Source organism: Lemur catta, chromosome 13, assembly GCF_020740605.2.
Source record: "Lemur catta isolate mLemCat1 chromosome 13, mLemCat1.pri, whole genome shotgun sequence".
Lineage (NCBI taxonomy): Eukaryota > Metazoa > Chordata > Mammalia > Primates > Lemuridae > Lemur > Lemur catta.
Genome location: NC_059140.1, coordinates 63,190,510 through 63,205,886, shown reverse-complemented (window position 1 = coordinate 63,205,886; position 15,377 = coordinate 63,190,510). Strand labels below are relative to the sequence as shown.

Here is a 15,377-nt window from a genome sequence, read left to right as displayed (position 1 = left end):
ATCAGTATATCTTATATACCATTTTAGTTTAAAAAGTCTGCATGTATTATGTGAACACGTATATACACAATACATAGATAAACACACAAGTGTGCATTTTCTCTGTATAGATAAGTATCTGGAAAGATGCATGCTCAGCTATTGATAATACTATGGCAACACTGTGGAATGGCACTGGGCTTGGGGCAGGATGCATTTAGTAAAAGTATCTTCCCTTTTTCACACTTCAATATGGCTTAATTTGTTTATAGGAAGTGTACATTATATTTGCAATTTTAAAAATATAGAAAAAAACAAATTCAGCCTATAAATGCTTGCCCCCAAATATTCCTAAACGTTACAGTATTGAGTTTAGTTTTATATTCCAAAATATATGCGTAGAGGCCACACTTCCCACCAGGCACACATCTAGTTCCTTACTATCACCACCAGAGGAGACATTCCCTGAGGTCTGTCTCTTTCAAATTATAATTTCCTCAAAGGTAAGGACTACATCTCCGTCTTTCAAGATAGAAGCATGAGTTCCAGGGTGATCCAGCTGCTGCTTCTAACAACAACGGTACATTAAGCTAAATAATATGCCAGTTGGTGACACACAGGTTCACCAGTTCTTGCAGGGAGAATGCTGCTATTGCAGGGAGAATTTTGATCACCTGCAATCAACTGTGAAACTGACAGTGAAACCAAGACCTTCTTAGTCCCCTACACTGGAGGACACCTCCACCCCCCCAAGCTGGTCATAAGACAGGAAAAAAAAGCAGCAGCTTCCTGGGTAGGGCAGGAAAACTGCAATACAGTGTCACTTAAACCAAGCTAAAGGACCGTGTTTGGCCTAAGAGGCAGAATATCCACTGGTCACACTCAGGCATGTAGGCAGAGGTCTGCCCGTCTTTCTAACACGCACCTGGACAAAGGTACACAAGATAAAGAAGATGAGATTTAGAATGGACAGTCCTGGAATGATGTTGTGGTCCAGGACCATAGATTCATGTGGCTCGTTGCTGGGTATTAGCATATAGATCATTAAACCCATAACAGGAATACCAAACACCAGGCTGCTCAGGAAGGACTTCCTCCACCTGGAAAGCAAAGGCAGCAACACAGATAGATTAGATACCACTTGTCACCTGGATTACAGGCAGGTCCCCTCCTGAGGATCAGGCTTTTAGACTTGCCTTCGTCACATGTCTAGGACAGACCACCAAGGGCTAAAATGGAACTAAGGATCACTTCCTGACACCAGCCATCTGAGGGAACATCTAAAGGTCACACATCGCTGCAAAGATGTCCCAGAGATGTCTAGGCCTGGCCCCTGCCTGTACATGCTGATATGTCATCTCCAATTCGTAGGTGAGGCAACTGAGGCCCAGAAGCTGAACATTCAACCCGAACGAGGTCTAATATCCTTAGCCTATGGCTGTCTACAGCTCTTTGTTCAAAATTCAATCGTATACAAACCCCAAAGAAAAAAAATATACAAAAGCAGCATTGTATTAGTGTAAACTTATTTACATATTCAATTTTTAAACAATTATTTAAAATAGAGTCAGTGAGAAGAGTGCGGCTGTCCTGATGAACACCAAAGCTTGAAATCAGGGGTCATGGCTGCCAGCTGTGGCCTCACATTAGCTGCAGCATTCATGAAATTCCAACCAAGAGGGTGCAGAGCCTCTAACGCACCTTAAACACGGCCTGGAAACCAGTAGCCTGTGAGGCTGAAGTCCTAGGCTCTCAGGCCACTGACCACGGCTTCTGGACACCCAGTTCCACCCATTGACCCCCAGATGCCTCTCCTGTGCCCAGCATGCCGATCAGCAAGCCTCATTCCCTGCCTGTCAACCCCCAGCCCCGCCGACTCCTTTAGCCTTGCAAACTTCCACTCATTCTCTGAACTTAGATCTTAAGCCCCCTGGTTGGAGGTTTCCTAGACCTTCCAGAATCTGCCTGAAACATTGCTGTCGTTGCTCACTCACTCTTTCCCAGCCCCTCTAAGGTGGGAAGACATCCTGTGCATCCTCAGCACCTGGCACAGTGCCCTGCACATGACAGCAACCTTTAGTTTACTGAAAGAATAAGTGACCATCTGAAATAATGAACGAACCCAGGTCTCCTGCTGCCAGGCCATTGTCTTTCCACTCAGTCATGATGCCTGTCCTCGAATTCTTGTTCTAGAACCCATGCAAATAAAGTCTGAAAATATCTACACTCTTTTCCTCCCTCCCACTCTAAGCACTGTTCAATGTTAGCACCTGCCACAGGTGGTTATTTAAATTAAAATTAAATAAAGACTAAAAATTCATCTCTATAGTCACACTAGCTGCATTTCAAGTGTTCACTAGGCACACGTGTCTAGTGGCTTCCACACTGCACAGTGCAAACACAGAGCACTGCCACCATCGCAGAAACTCCCTTTGGACAGTGCTGTATTAAAGGGTTAAGGTTCCAAGGGTGAAGGCCACGAACCCAGATGGAGGCACCGTGGGAAGCCAGGGCAGCAGGCACACCGGCAAGCAGGAGCCACAGAGCAGGGCCCAGGGAGAGGAAGACATTTGGACAGGAGCTACAATTCATCTTTTGGGTTCTACTTACTGCTTTATTTCTATCTTGTGGTCCAAGTGATGAGCGCTGGGGTTTCTCTGGGCCACGGAAGCACGAAAGCCGATTTCCTTGTTATTAAAAGAGAGGGTGGGGATAAAGGAGGAGGGTACCTGGTTAAAACATGCATCGGCAGAAAGTACTTTACAGCTTTGGAAATTAGAAAGAATCTAAAAGTGCCTCAGACGACTATAGTGGGTTTCCTCTCACAACTTCTTTACCCAAATTGCCCTGCGAACCCTGTTCAGAAGTTCGGGCCCCTGCTATGCTTAGGGACTGAACCATCCCCAAGAAGAGGGCATCAAATGGGAATTCCTATTCCTTCTGTCAGCAGAGACGTCAGTGGGTTCTGGCTCGATAGCGTCAGGCCCCAAAGCTTATCAGGCCCCAAAGCTGACTTAAAAACTCAGAATTTTTGAGTTAAAGAATCCCAAGCACTTAATAATCAGATACTTTCATTCCATGCCTGAGGAAGCTGAAGGTCAGAGGTTAAAGGCCGTGCCCAAAGCCATAGTGTTATCAGAGCTCCAGTCTCCAGACTTCTAGCCCGGGCTTCTTCCCACTGGAGCTCAACGTGGCTCCTGCTGTGGCCCAACAGACTGCGCCTAAACCTTGTGCTTTTCTCATGGATTCAAGTACCTCCGTCACCACTTTAATCTGATCACTAAGTCTCTGATACTCTTTATGAATATATACAGGACAACTGTTAGGAAATGTCAGTCAGCACAATATAGAGGGACCCCAGAACTCTGGTGCTGGGACTTTTATCCCAAAATTAAAAGTTATGGTGGGAGAAAGAGAATCTAAGATTGTTTAAAGATAAATCTTTTCACATCTAATAACAGCCTAAATACATCAGGAAAAGATGCCCCAGAGATGCAAGAATGGAGGCCAGACGCTGGCACTGTGCCTCGTGAGGACAGAGAGGATGCCGTGCCAAGCTCGTGGGCCGGGCGGAGGCATGAGAGGGTATTAGAGCTCAGAAAGGGTAACTGAGACGTGTCTGAAGGTACCACTCTCCTTACTGCTGACTGCATCAGTCTGACATCTTAGCTTCATCAATGCCACACCACTACCGTTCTTTAATATTTGTGGTGTACGAGAAACAGAAAGGCTGCTGAGCTTGAAACCGTAAGTCTGGGTTTGAGTGCTAGGTGCTGGGTACCAGTGAGCAAAGTCACTTAACCGCTCTGAGGATCTTCTATCATTTGGTAAAACAGCTGTGATGTCTGCCTCCAAGGGTGAGGCCCTAAATCAGCAGCAGTGTCAACATTTCCATGTCAAAAAGCACCACTAGGCCATGCACCAAAGTCTCTCTTTAAATACACACACACCACATAAAATGAAGAGAAAATTAAGGACATTATATGAAGCCTGCTACAAGATGTCTCACTTCATAAGCAGGCGCATTAAGTAGTAGTTCCCACTAAACTTATCCTTGCCACTAGCTGTTGCAGGTTAACCTCGTTCAGTTTTGACTGTCTTAACCCATTCAGCTCTGATGCACACTCTCTTACGCATCTGCTCTGGCATATACTTTAAAAAGGAAATGGACAAACTGAGGGAGGGAGCAGAAGGTAGGGCATGCGTGAAGATTCTGATTTTCTAATACAGAAATGACCCAACTCTCCACAAGAGAGGCCTCCCACAGTGGGAAAAGGCAATGCCAACATTTCTCTGGTCTATAGATACTTGGTACAGACATAAAGAATACTTAAAAATTACAATTAGGCGATTGGACCCTATGTACTAGTATCTTGACAATATTGCTATTTCTCAAGGACTATCTGAAATTAAAACAACAATCATGTCTTTTCCTCACCTTTTTCTTACCCATTCACTGATATCTCCCCTCAGATTATTTAATATTTACTTATCTTCACAGTTTATTTAAAATGATTGAGCTTATTTCTGTGGGAAAACTTGAAGGATTTGAGGTGATTTTTGTTTCTTCTTTCTGCCTAGCTCTATTTTTTTTCATTTTTCTTCAATGATTATATATTACTATTTTTAAAAAGGTGAGTATAATTTTTTAATGAATGACTTACCTCAATGATTTTGATAATATCCCGTGGACCGATAATTTCCGGATCAAATTTAACAAGGGCTTTGCTGGTGGCAAGGGCCACAGAGGCATAGGTGATGCCATTTGTCCTCGTGAGCTTGGACTCTATGTTGTGGACACAGGAGGCACAGGTCATCCCTGTGATCTGCAACACAGGATGACAAGAATCCCACAGACCTAACATCAAGATGGGCCTGTTATCAAAGGCACTTCAGGGAGCCTGGGTAACAGGCAGCCATGAGCCTTTTCCCCTCTACAGCGACATTCTTGAGTCTCTGGACCCTACCTCCAAACCCCGTGTGCAAGACTCTCATCGTGCCCCTAGTGGCTTCAGGGACATAAACAGTGGTTCTTCCCCAGCTCGGGTACAGGAGACAGCCACTCACAAAGAAGATGACAACAGACCAGGGCATGACTTCTGGCTCTAACAATGATGGGCTTTCATTAGCTACTCTCCACCCCTGTTTCAGTTATCTCATAAGCAATACTGGGATAATAATTGTCTCCAAAGGGTAAGGATGTGCACCTCTGCAAAGCCCTCTGAACTCCTGAAATACTCTCTGTAATCCCGAGTGTTGCTGGCATGTGGTCTGCAGCTGCTGCTTGTACCCTCCCTACTTCAGTGCTCTGCTGGCTCCATGGCTGGCGATGTCAATAACAACAGGACGAAAGGACTTAGGAAGGGACTGATGGAGGAGACGGATCGGAGGCCCAAAGGGTGGATAGGGTGTTGACAGGTGAAGGTAAGGATACCCCTAGAGGGAGTAGCTTGGAAAACACAAAAGGCAGTGACAGCACAAGGTGCTCAGACAACGACCAACAGCCAGGCTGGCTGGCAGAGGATGCGGGAGGAAGAGGAAGGAAGGTTGTGGTGTTGGTTAGGTCCACAGCCTGAAGGCCCTTGAGCAGCCAGCTGAAAACTTTGCCAAGCCGGCACTCAATGCCAAGTCACCAAGGGGCAGTGAGTATGGAATGACATGACTGGAGCTACACTGTGAAACTTGCATCAGTGATCCCAGAATAAATACCAAAAGAGATGAGAGAAATCCTATCTGGAATGCGAGGGTAGCTCATCTGTAGTCAGCATGCATTCAACTCGGCATGAGACCAAGGAAAAGACTGGAAAGTGAGGACCATCAGGCAAACTTAGGCGCTTACCTGCTGCACTAACAGAATTTTTTATCAAGTCTCCAAATAGTTCAATGGTGCCTCTATGCTCTCCTTTTATTTTTATAATAATAATAATAATGACAGGTAGCATTTATTGTGCACTTGCAACATGCCTGGTACTGTCCCAGGCACTGTGCTGCTCACACCAACCCCACAAGGTAGGTCTCAAAACTGCAGTTTTAGAAACTTGTCCAAAGTCGCACGACCAGCAAGGGGCAGAGTCCAGAGTCTGCTGCAAGCTGCCACCGATTGCAGCATGAAGTGAGCCTCCCCCAGAGCAAGCTAAGAAATGTCCCTGCAGCGACAGGGCCAGAATTCAAACCCAGCCGAAGCCAAAGCCACTTCTGCCAAGTCACGCTGTGCACCCTGACGTGAGAAAGCGAGTCTCAGGGTGCCGTGCCAGTGCTGGGGTATATCACTACACCAGGCAAATCAAACAGTTCACTCTTGTGAGCATCAGTAGTCAGCATTTCCTAGAATACTAAATATAGGAGTTTCCATAAAATATCTGTGAACATGTGATGACAAAATAACTATTGATACAGCAGAGTTTTAAAAAAAGAACACTGCAATAAAACTGTTGAAAAAATTTTTCACCTTTTCCAGTAACACTCCTGCAGTATTTATTTTCCACACAGTAGTCTGCGCAGCAGAGAGGTCCACACGCGGAGCCAGAGCTGTGCAGCGGGGACCCTGCGCCTCTCCCTGGCTGGCCCGGGCAGCACCCTCCACTCCCGGGGGGCCCAGCCAGAGCACAGGACCTGCTCCACAGGGAAGGCCACTCTCCAGGAGCGCACATGCCACTCTGCCCTCAACACTTTCCCTCAAACATTTACTTAGCACTGATGCAGAGACCACATGCACTGCGGGGGGTAGAAGACTCTTTCACCTGGGTAAAGCGTGTTACTAATTCTCTGTGGGTTCTCCTAAGACTCTTTGTTTACACAAAAAGAGCTGTGTACAGAAGTGCTTTCAAACACAGCATGTTCTAGGTACCAGACACACCCAATGTTTTCAATGATTTGTTGACATGTGCGGCTGGTAACAACAGACAGATGGGAAACAACACCTCCCCGCCCACACTGGCAACCACCACCACCTTGGGCATTTGCCTCAGACCGAGGGTGCCCTACAAACAAGCCCGCTCCATCTTTGAACGGCACTTGCTACGACGCAGCCTCACCTCGTCTGCCTCAAGATACCTGCAGGTATGCCAGCTTCTCTTTAGCACGGAAAGACTGTGTTCATGTTCAACCTCCCCCAAAGCACCCAGCACAGGACAGCCCATCGCTTTTAATTCCTCCTTCTCCTGTACTCCTGCGAGTCACCACCGCTTCCTCCTGACAGCCCAGATGCACAGGATCCCTCCTGTGACTGTTAATATGACTGACCTTCCTGCCCAAAGTGAATGAGTCGTTGTTGGCTTCAAAAGAAAACAACAAAAAACCCAGCAACAACAACAAACAGGATATATCAAAGGTGGGGGAAATTTACCAATCACAAAGATGATCTGCTACCAGAAACTCATCTGCAAACAGCCATCGTACTTACAATCAACTCGATCTCACCAACTGAGCCTGCGTAGTCCTCCATGACTGCTGCCTCAAAGCCCTGGTCTGTGACGAGCTGAGCTATCTGGAGCGGCTGGATGACTTCCGGATTGTACTTGACCTCTGCCTTTCCCGCCATCAAGGCAACCAACACGGAGAGAACACCTGGAACCATCGGGTCATGGTTGTAACACGCTGGCCAACGCCTCTGGGGGTCAACATGATCTAATGAAGAAAAACATCTCCCCAGAAGCCTCCAGAACAGTGGTTCCCAAACTTGGGATAAGCAAACAAGGATTATGTGGGGAGCTTTTAACAGTTGTCATGCCTGGCCCTTAACCCAGGCCAGTCAAATCGGCATCTCTCAGTGTAGGTGCCAGGCATCATTTGTTTTAAAAAGCTTCCCAGGTGATTCTAATGGACAGGCAAGTTGGAGAACCACTATTCTACAACAATGCTTCTCAAACTGTAATGGGCATATGAATCACCCAGGGAATCTCTATTTGTTAAAAAAAGAGATTCTGACTCAGTTGGTCTAGGATGAGGTCTGAGATTCTGCATGTCTGCCCAGCCGCAGGTGATGCCCATGCTTTGGCCTGCGGGCCACACTGTAGGTCAGGCTTTAGAAGACACCCACGATGCCATCAACTACTGCTACAGAAAGGATATAGTTTTTCCTCCAGATACTTTCATACAAAGAAAAAAATTAAGAATTTTCAAAAGTGGTTTTTCTTAAACTTTTTCAGTTTCTAATAGCTATCAGGAGTGAAAAAGAAATTTCAAACTATCTTGCTGACACTATTGTGTTAGTTTGGGGGGGGTGGAGGGTGAAAGGAATGATGTGCTGGAAAGCATGCCATAAGGGACAAAAATGCCACAAGGGACAAAAACGAACGATCCAAGTGAGGAACAGAAACACAGGCATCAGGGAACTACAGGTTTGTTTTATGAGCAGCCAGACCACGAATGAGGAAGAAACTCCTATTAACGCCTCAATTTGAGAACAGTCATTCCAGAGCTCCAGGAAGCTATAAAGCACAGTGAACGAGAGGCTGGAAAAATGTGTCATCCAAATTCAGGGTTGATTCTAAACACCAGAGACCCAGCAAAAAGATACACGGAGCCACTGGGATGAGGAAAGAAAGTGACTCTGGTGGCAAGGTAGAGTCACAGTTAAGATACTTTCCAAACAAAAAAATGGGACAGGATTTTTCTTGCACTTTCAGGCTTAAAAGTATTGGGAACGTAGTTTGGAGGACAAAACTTTGGCATTTCCACAACATTCTATGGTTTACAGGGACAATAGGGCAGAATATTTGAAAATGGAACTTGTGCACAAAATGCAGGCTATTTATCAATTCATAATAAGGGGTTGATGGGAGGGGGAAAATATAGAATAATATTAAGACAAGCCAATTGAGAAGTCTATCCGTAGAACGTACAACGACCTTTAAACTGGATTTTCCATGGCTAACTTACTCAGAGATATATTTTATCTCAAACTAAATACTTCTTAAAGAAAAGAATGCCAATTGTACAAGAACATCAGACAAACATTTAATACTATCATATGATCATATGATGAACTTGCTTCCCGGTTATCAGGGCTACTGATAAACAGTCACTGGAGATTCTAAAGGGAGAATACAAGGTCTATAGACGGCATTCCCAAGTTCAACATGGGTGTAGATCTCTTACCAGCTTCTTTCTGCAGATTCCTTTCAATGTTAGACACACAGGACGCACAGGTCATGCCTTTGATCTGTAAAAAACATTTCTGTGGTGCCACTGTTCTGGGAGACTGAAGGGACTTTGGTGAGTGGCTGGGGTCGTGGTTTTGAGGGGCACCCCCGGCATGGGGAGCCACTTCATGCACAGACACATGTGTGCCACCTGTAGTTTGCACCATGGAATTGCTAGCACTGAGGTTTCCAGCAGGGTTGGTAGAATGGTTTCCTAGGATAAAATGCCAGAAATAATTCAAATTAGAAGAACAAGTAATAGTTTATTTTCCAGAACAAGAGGTTCACGCCTGACAATACTCAGATTAAAGCTCTTGGAGAGGCTACATGGACGTTGGTGTTTCCATTCTGTCTCTCCATCCCCACAACCAGAGACAGGCCCACAATTACAAATACACAAAAATATACCAATACTTCAAGAATGATTGTTCTTCTGATTAGGCGAATGCTCTAATTAAATGATAACAATAATAATAATAGTAATAGTAACTCAGCAGGCACTCTGCTAAGTATGATCCCCTTTAATCATTAAAATTGCCCCATGTGGTAAATACTATTATCCCCATTTCATAGATGAAGAAATGAGTTACAAGAAATTAATTTGCCTCAGATCCCTCAGGCAGTAAGGAAGGAAGCCAGTCTCTAAACCACGTCTTTCATCTCCAGGCTCTGTCCCTTTAACCACTCCCTCATTCTGGGAGTTTTGGCTCCCTCTCCACGAGAATCATACCTTTATTGTCTGCCTTTTCCTGATTGTTTGTACAAGTTCTATATAAATTCTAGCTATGACGCTTTTGTCAGTTGTATGCATTGCAAACATCTCCTCCCAGTCTGTGGTTTGTTTTCACTCTACTAATGGTATCTTTTGATAAAAGAAGTCCTTAATGTTAGTGAAGTCCAAATTATCAATCTTGTTTTAATAGTTAGTACTTTTTGTGCTCTCTTAATACATGTGTCTACTCAACAGTGTGAAAATATCCATGACATTTTCTTCTAAAAGCTTTACTGTTTTAAAATTCCACGTTAAAGTCTACAATACACTTCAATTACTTCCTGTGTAGAGTTTGAGGTAGTAAGTCACATGGCATCTGGGGCCCAGCAGGCCCTCAGCACATGGGGGATGATGAGGGAAAGGTGCCTCTGAAGTGGTACCTATTTACAAGAGCGGGAGGAACATGTCATTCATGATGGTGACTTCCTCACACTACATTCATATTGTCCACTCATCCGTTCATCCACTCATTCAAAAAAACACCACGCAAGCAAGTGAGCAAATGCAGAGCTGCCTTCTAGGTAAAAACCAGGTCTAATTGTATTTACAGTGTGGTGAATTGCAATGCCTGTCACTTGCCTGTCTGCTCTCAGACCCGTTCCCCTCCTTCCCCCTGCTCCACTATCACAGAGTGGGGGTTGGTGGGAGAGGGGCCTGACCCTACAAACCGTTCTTCCTTGCCCACTGGTTTCTGATTACATTTGGCCCATGGAAGGTTAACAAACGGAAAACTGTAGGATAGAAAAGGGAAAAAAACCCAAAGTGTTTCCGCATCTACTAAGATCCCAGCTCCTGCCCCTCCCTTCCTGGTTTCCGTGGTCCCAGGTCCCACCAGGTAACCTCAGCCCCAGGGCCCTGAGTAACTCCTCCCCTTGGTCCCTCAGGTCCTCCAGCCCTGGAGGAGGTGGCTTCCTGCTGTTACTCTCTGGGCTTAACAACAGCCTGTTTGGATTTTCACCTCTCTAACACCTTTGTCATTAGTTCCCTGTATTAAATCCCTCCACTGAGCTACCTACGACTCTGCCTGTCACAGCCCACGACTTCCTCTTTCATCTCCTTCACAAATACCTACTATGTGCTGGGTGTTAGTGGGTCCAAGGAGAAACAAATCACACTGGTTTGAAGACTGTCTTCAAGGGGCTCCTAATCAATCAAGGACTGATCAAATACTTAACCAGCATTTAAACGGTTGTAAAAGACAGTCATATAAAAGACAGTCATCAGCACACTAATGGTTTATTCTAAATTAAAGTTGCCAGGTAAAATACAGGATATCAGTTAAATTTGAATTTCAGGTAAAAAACAAATAATTTTCTAGTATGCCATAAATACTCAATTCAACTATTCTGTAATATGTAGTTCAATGTTAATTTCTCTTTACCACCAATAACCTGACCGCACTGTGGAAAGACTTTAAACATCACACAAAATACAGATGATATTGACCTTATTCTGTATTTCTTACCTTTTGAGTATAGGACTTATTGTTCTGTTGTTTTCCTTATTGATTTTTATTTAAAAAAAAAAACAAAACTCCTTCCTGAAACTTGGTACAAGAGACAAAGCACCTAGCCACTCCACGACTGCCCACTCCCTTCAGCAGTGTGTGTGCTGTGTGTACAGAGGGGAGGCAGGAAAGAATCACAATAGAGTGAACTTTTCAAGGAAACAAACGTTTTATCTCAGTGGCCATAGGAAACAGGATGTGGGAAACCAAAGTCCAGTTGGCCCTGAGCCCTGGGGGGCTTGTCCCTGATGCTGACGGCAGCTCTTTCCAGTGCTGGGCCCTCTGCTCCCTGCAGCATCACGCTCAGCCAAAGGCGGGTGAAGCTGGTCACGTCCAAGTCCAGGCTACAGAGCTGCACGGACGTACAAGGCCTTCATCTGGGACCTACACAGTTACAACACACCACCCACAGAGCTGCCCCTCACAACACCTCCCCTTCCCTCCTGTTTCCACCTCTCTCTTAACCACCACTCCCATCTATCGCTCTCTCCAGCACTCCCGACCTAAACTACTGGTGGTCCCCAGGCCCTCCCCACAAGGCAGGCTGGGCTCCCACCTTCCTGGGGTCCTGAAGCAGCTGCCAAGGCTTCTGATGGCCTCCCCCAGACCACCCTGAAAGACACGGTTCTGACCTTAGCCTCTGTGCTCTGGCGTCACATCCAGGATGCCTGGGAGACTCCCTTCCTCTGTGCCCCCTTCTTCCCTCTGCTTCTTTCCCATCCCACACTGTCTCTCCCTGGGTCTCTGTCATCTCCCAGGGCCCCGACACTCAAATCTGCATCTCCAGCCCCCACTCTCTCTTGAAACTCAAGACCCTTCTAACCCACTGTCCTCTAACACCTCGGCTAGGGGCTCACCCAGGAACCCCCCTCTTCTCTCCATGGCCGCCCCCATCACAGCCCCTGGTCGGCCCCCAAGCTTGGTGGAGCCGACCTCATCATGTCTTTCAGCTCCACGTCCTGCACTCCAGCCCCACTCGCTCCTCACCCGGCCTCCCACGTGCTCTCACTGCCTCAATTCACGCCGTGACTGACACCAGATTGGGCCTCTGAGACATAATCTGGCCTGTGTTTCCTTGCATTGGACCCACTGGGGCTCCCTGGCCTCTCCCTCTTCTCTTACAGCCATCAATGGGGCAAGGGGAGTCACTGTCACACCCTTCTCTTAATTCCCACTTCTAACAAAATGGTCTCTGGGTGACAAAACTAAGGTTCTGCTGTTTTTATTATTCTATTTTGTTTAACAGGGCAATCTTTGGAGGTGATAATAGTTCCTTTGGTAAGAGAAGGACCTGACATTTCCAGAATGCTCTATTTCAGAACACAGAGTTAGAATTCTCTCCCGAAAAGAAGCCCAAATCCAAGGAGTTTCTGGTATTTGGGTGTGCTATGGTTTGAATGTATCCCCCAAATTTCATGTGTTGGAAACGCAATCCCCAATGTGGCCTTTCTCTTAACCTTCTCTCTTAACCACCACACCCATCTATCGCCCTCTCCAGCACTCCCGGCCTAAACTACTGGTGGTCCCCAGACCCTCCCCACAAGGCAGGCTGGGCTCCCACCTTCCTGGGGTCCTGAAGCAGCTGCCAAAGCTTCTGATGGCCTTTGCATCAGCTTCTGATGGCCTTCAGCATGGAAAGGTGGGGCCTTTAAGATGTGACTAGAACATTAGGGCCCTGCCCTGGTGAATGGATTAATTCATTCATGGGTTAATGGATTATTGAGTTACCATGGAGGGGAACTGGTGGCTCTATGAGAGGAAGAGGCCTGAGCAAACATGTCAGCACACTCAGCCCCTGTCCCCCACCATGAGACACTTCAGAGAGTCCCCACCAGCAGGAAGCCCTCATAAGATGCCACCCCTCAACCTTAGACTTCTCCATAATTGTAAGAAACAAATTCCTTTTCTTTATAAATTACCCAGTTTCAGGTATTCTGTTATAAGCAACAGAAACGGATGAATACGAAGAAAGGTGGCAGGAGTTTGTTAAAGTGTCCGTATGTGAGGCTGCGAGCAGGGCTCCCCTATCGCACCATCAGGAACTATGTTATAAGACTCAAAGAGAAGAGTAGACGACCCCAGGACATGCTTCGAACACAGATCGACTACATACCAGCAGAAATGACTGAAGCCTCAAATCCCATGTCTTCTATAGCAGCTCTGAGTTCTTCTGAGCTAATTACAGAGGGATCATGAAGAACTGTTCCGGTCCCCTCAGCCAAAGAGACTGATACCTGCTGCACCCCTTCCCGTTGGGAGATCACGCCTTCGATGGACTGGACACAGGATGCACAGGTCATGCCAGCAACAGCGAGCTCTGTGGTACTGCACGTGCCCTGCACCTGGTTTCTCTGCGGTGAGCCAGGGGAGAGACAGTTGGAAGACCCAGGATCTGTCTCACTCCCTTCTGCTCCATCAGGAAGAGAAACTTTAAAGTTCCCGGGTGGAAGTGCCTCAATGGCCCTCTGCAAAGACACTGGGCTCGTACGAGAAGGGTCATACTGTACTTGGGCAGTTCTGTTCTCCAGGGACACTTGAATATTTTGAACCCCTGGGAGTTGGCCTATATTTCCTTCAATATTCAAGACGCAAGAATTACAGTGCATTCCACCTATTCTCAGTTGGAGGGTGACCACATGGCTTCCTTGCTGGCCCGAGGTCTCAGAATTACTGAAATTCTGGTTAGTAAACGCTAAAGGTCTCTTTGGGTTAGTGCTTTGTAACCGCCCAATATCAATCGGTCCCAAGCTTAAGGGAGTCACTTTGTTCTTGATGGCAGCTTCAAATCCCATGTCATTTACATGGTCCCTGAGGTCTTCGGGTTGAATAAGATAAGGCTGATAAGTGATGATGGCCTCTTGGTGGCTGAGCGAGACTTTGACTCTCACTACTCCTTGCAGTTTCCGGATCTTGCCTTCGATGGAGCTGACACAGGACTGGCAGGTCATGCCCTCCACCCGGAGCTTGACCACAGCCTCCTGGGTGGGCAAGGACCTTGAGGGCCAGGAGGCAGCCTTTCCTTCTGCAACGCTGGCTTCAAAGCCCATGTCCCCAATTTGATGGCAAACCTGTCGCAGGTTTATGACTGATGGCACATATTGCACAGTTGCACTGCCTTGTTCCAGGGAAACCTTAATGCTTACCACACCTTTCAAGCCGGAAATCATGTCCTCAATGGATTTTACACACGACTGGCAAGTCATACCCAAAATCCGGATCACGCTGGTGGTCACTGGAGAAGGGCACAGGCTGTCCACAGTACCTTCGAAGCCAACGTTGTCAAAGGCAAAACTCTGCTTCATTGTTGGTTCCCAGTCACGGGCAGGCAAAGAAAGTTTAGATAAGATCTAAAAGGAAAAGATATAACATTTTTTAGCCTTACAACTAAGTATTTTCTACAATATTCCAGTTTGCCTGGCACTGAGAAAATAAAAAACAAAGCCACTGGTGTAAAAACATCCCAAGGGTATAAGAACATAAAATACAGAGAAGGAAAGTTAAAGACATCATTTATAAAATGAATGGGCTCAAATGGGTTCCTTTTAGCTCTTGACATTCTGTGATTCTGAACCTAGAAGCCAACTGGCTGCCCTCCTTAATGAAATGTCTTTGTCACCCAGCAGATGTGGAGGATTCTGAGGGAGAGAAGGAAAGTATGATGCAGCTTTATGCATAGAACACAGCATGGCCAGCCTGCAGCAGAGGCAGAGACCACTGTGGCCAAAGATGGGAAGGCACAGGTGTCACAAGAGAGCTCCCTATCTCTGGCTGATACCTGAAACCTCCCTGCAAAACTTGGTCTTTTCAGCTCAGACTTTGGGGGTCCTATGGAATTGCAAGGCCCAGAATAGGCAACAGCACATTTCCGTATCTCTTTCTAGGGGGATTTGTCTGATCCTCTTAGCAGGGGTTAAATGTGATTAACATTCTTTGGGTGCAGGCTCCAAATGCAGCTCTCCCAGGCTCCCAGGATCAG

The 15,377-nt window shown here is 46.4% G+C and overlaps 1 protein-coding gene across 3 annotated transcripts in view; it reads right to left on the bottom strand.

Annotated features, from left to right (window-relative positions):
- ATP7B (ATPase copper transporting beta) overlaps positions 1–15,377 on the bottom strand; it is a 68,182-nt gene that overhangs the window by 23,817 nt on the left and 28,988 nt on the right. For all 3 annotated transcript variants that reach the window (XM_045567297.1, XM_045567298.1, XM_045567300.1), the window contains 6 exons: positions 13,515–14,748; positions 9,079–9,336; positions 7,382–7,545; positions 4,644–4,805; positions 2,590–2,666; positions 905–1,079 (listed from right to left, as the gene is read on the bottom strand). In XM_045567297.1, coding sequence (XP_045423253.1) covers positions 905–1,079; positions 2,590–2,666; positions 4,644–4,805; positions 7,382–7,545; positions 9,079–9,336; positions 13,515–14,748 — 2,070 coding nt within the window. The remainder of the gene's footprint in view (positions 1–904; positions 1,080–2,589; positions 2,667–4,643; positions 4,806–7,381; positions 7,546–9,078; positions 9,337–13,514; positions 14,749–15,377) is intronic.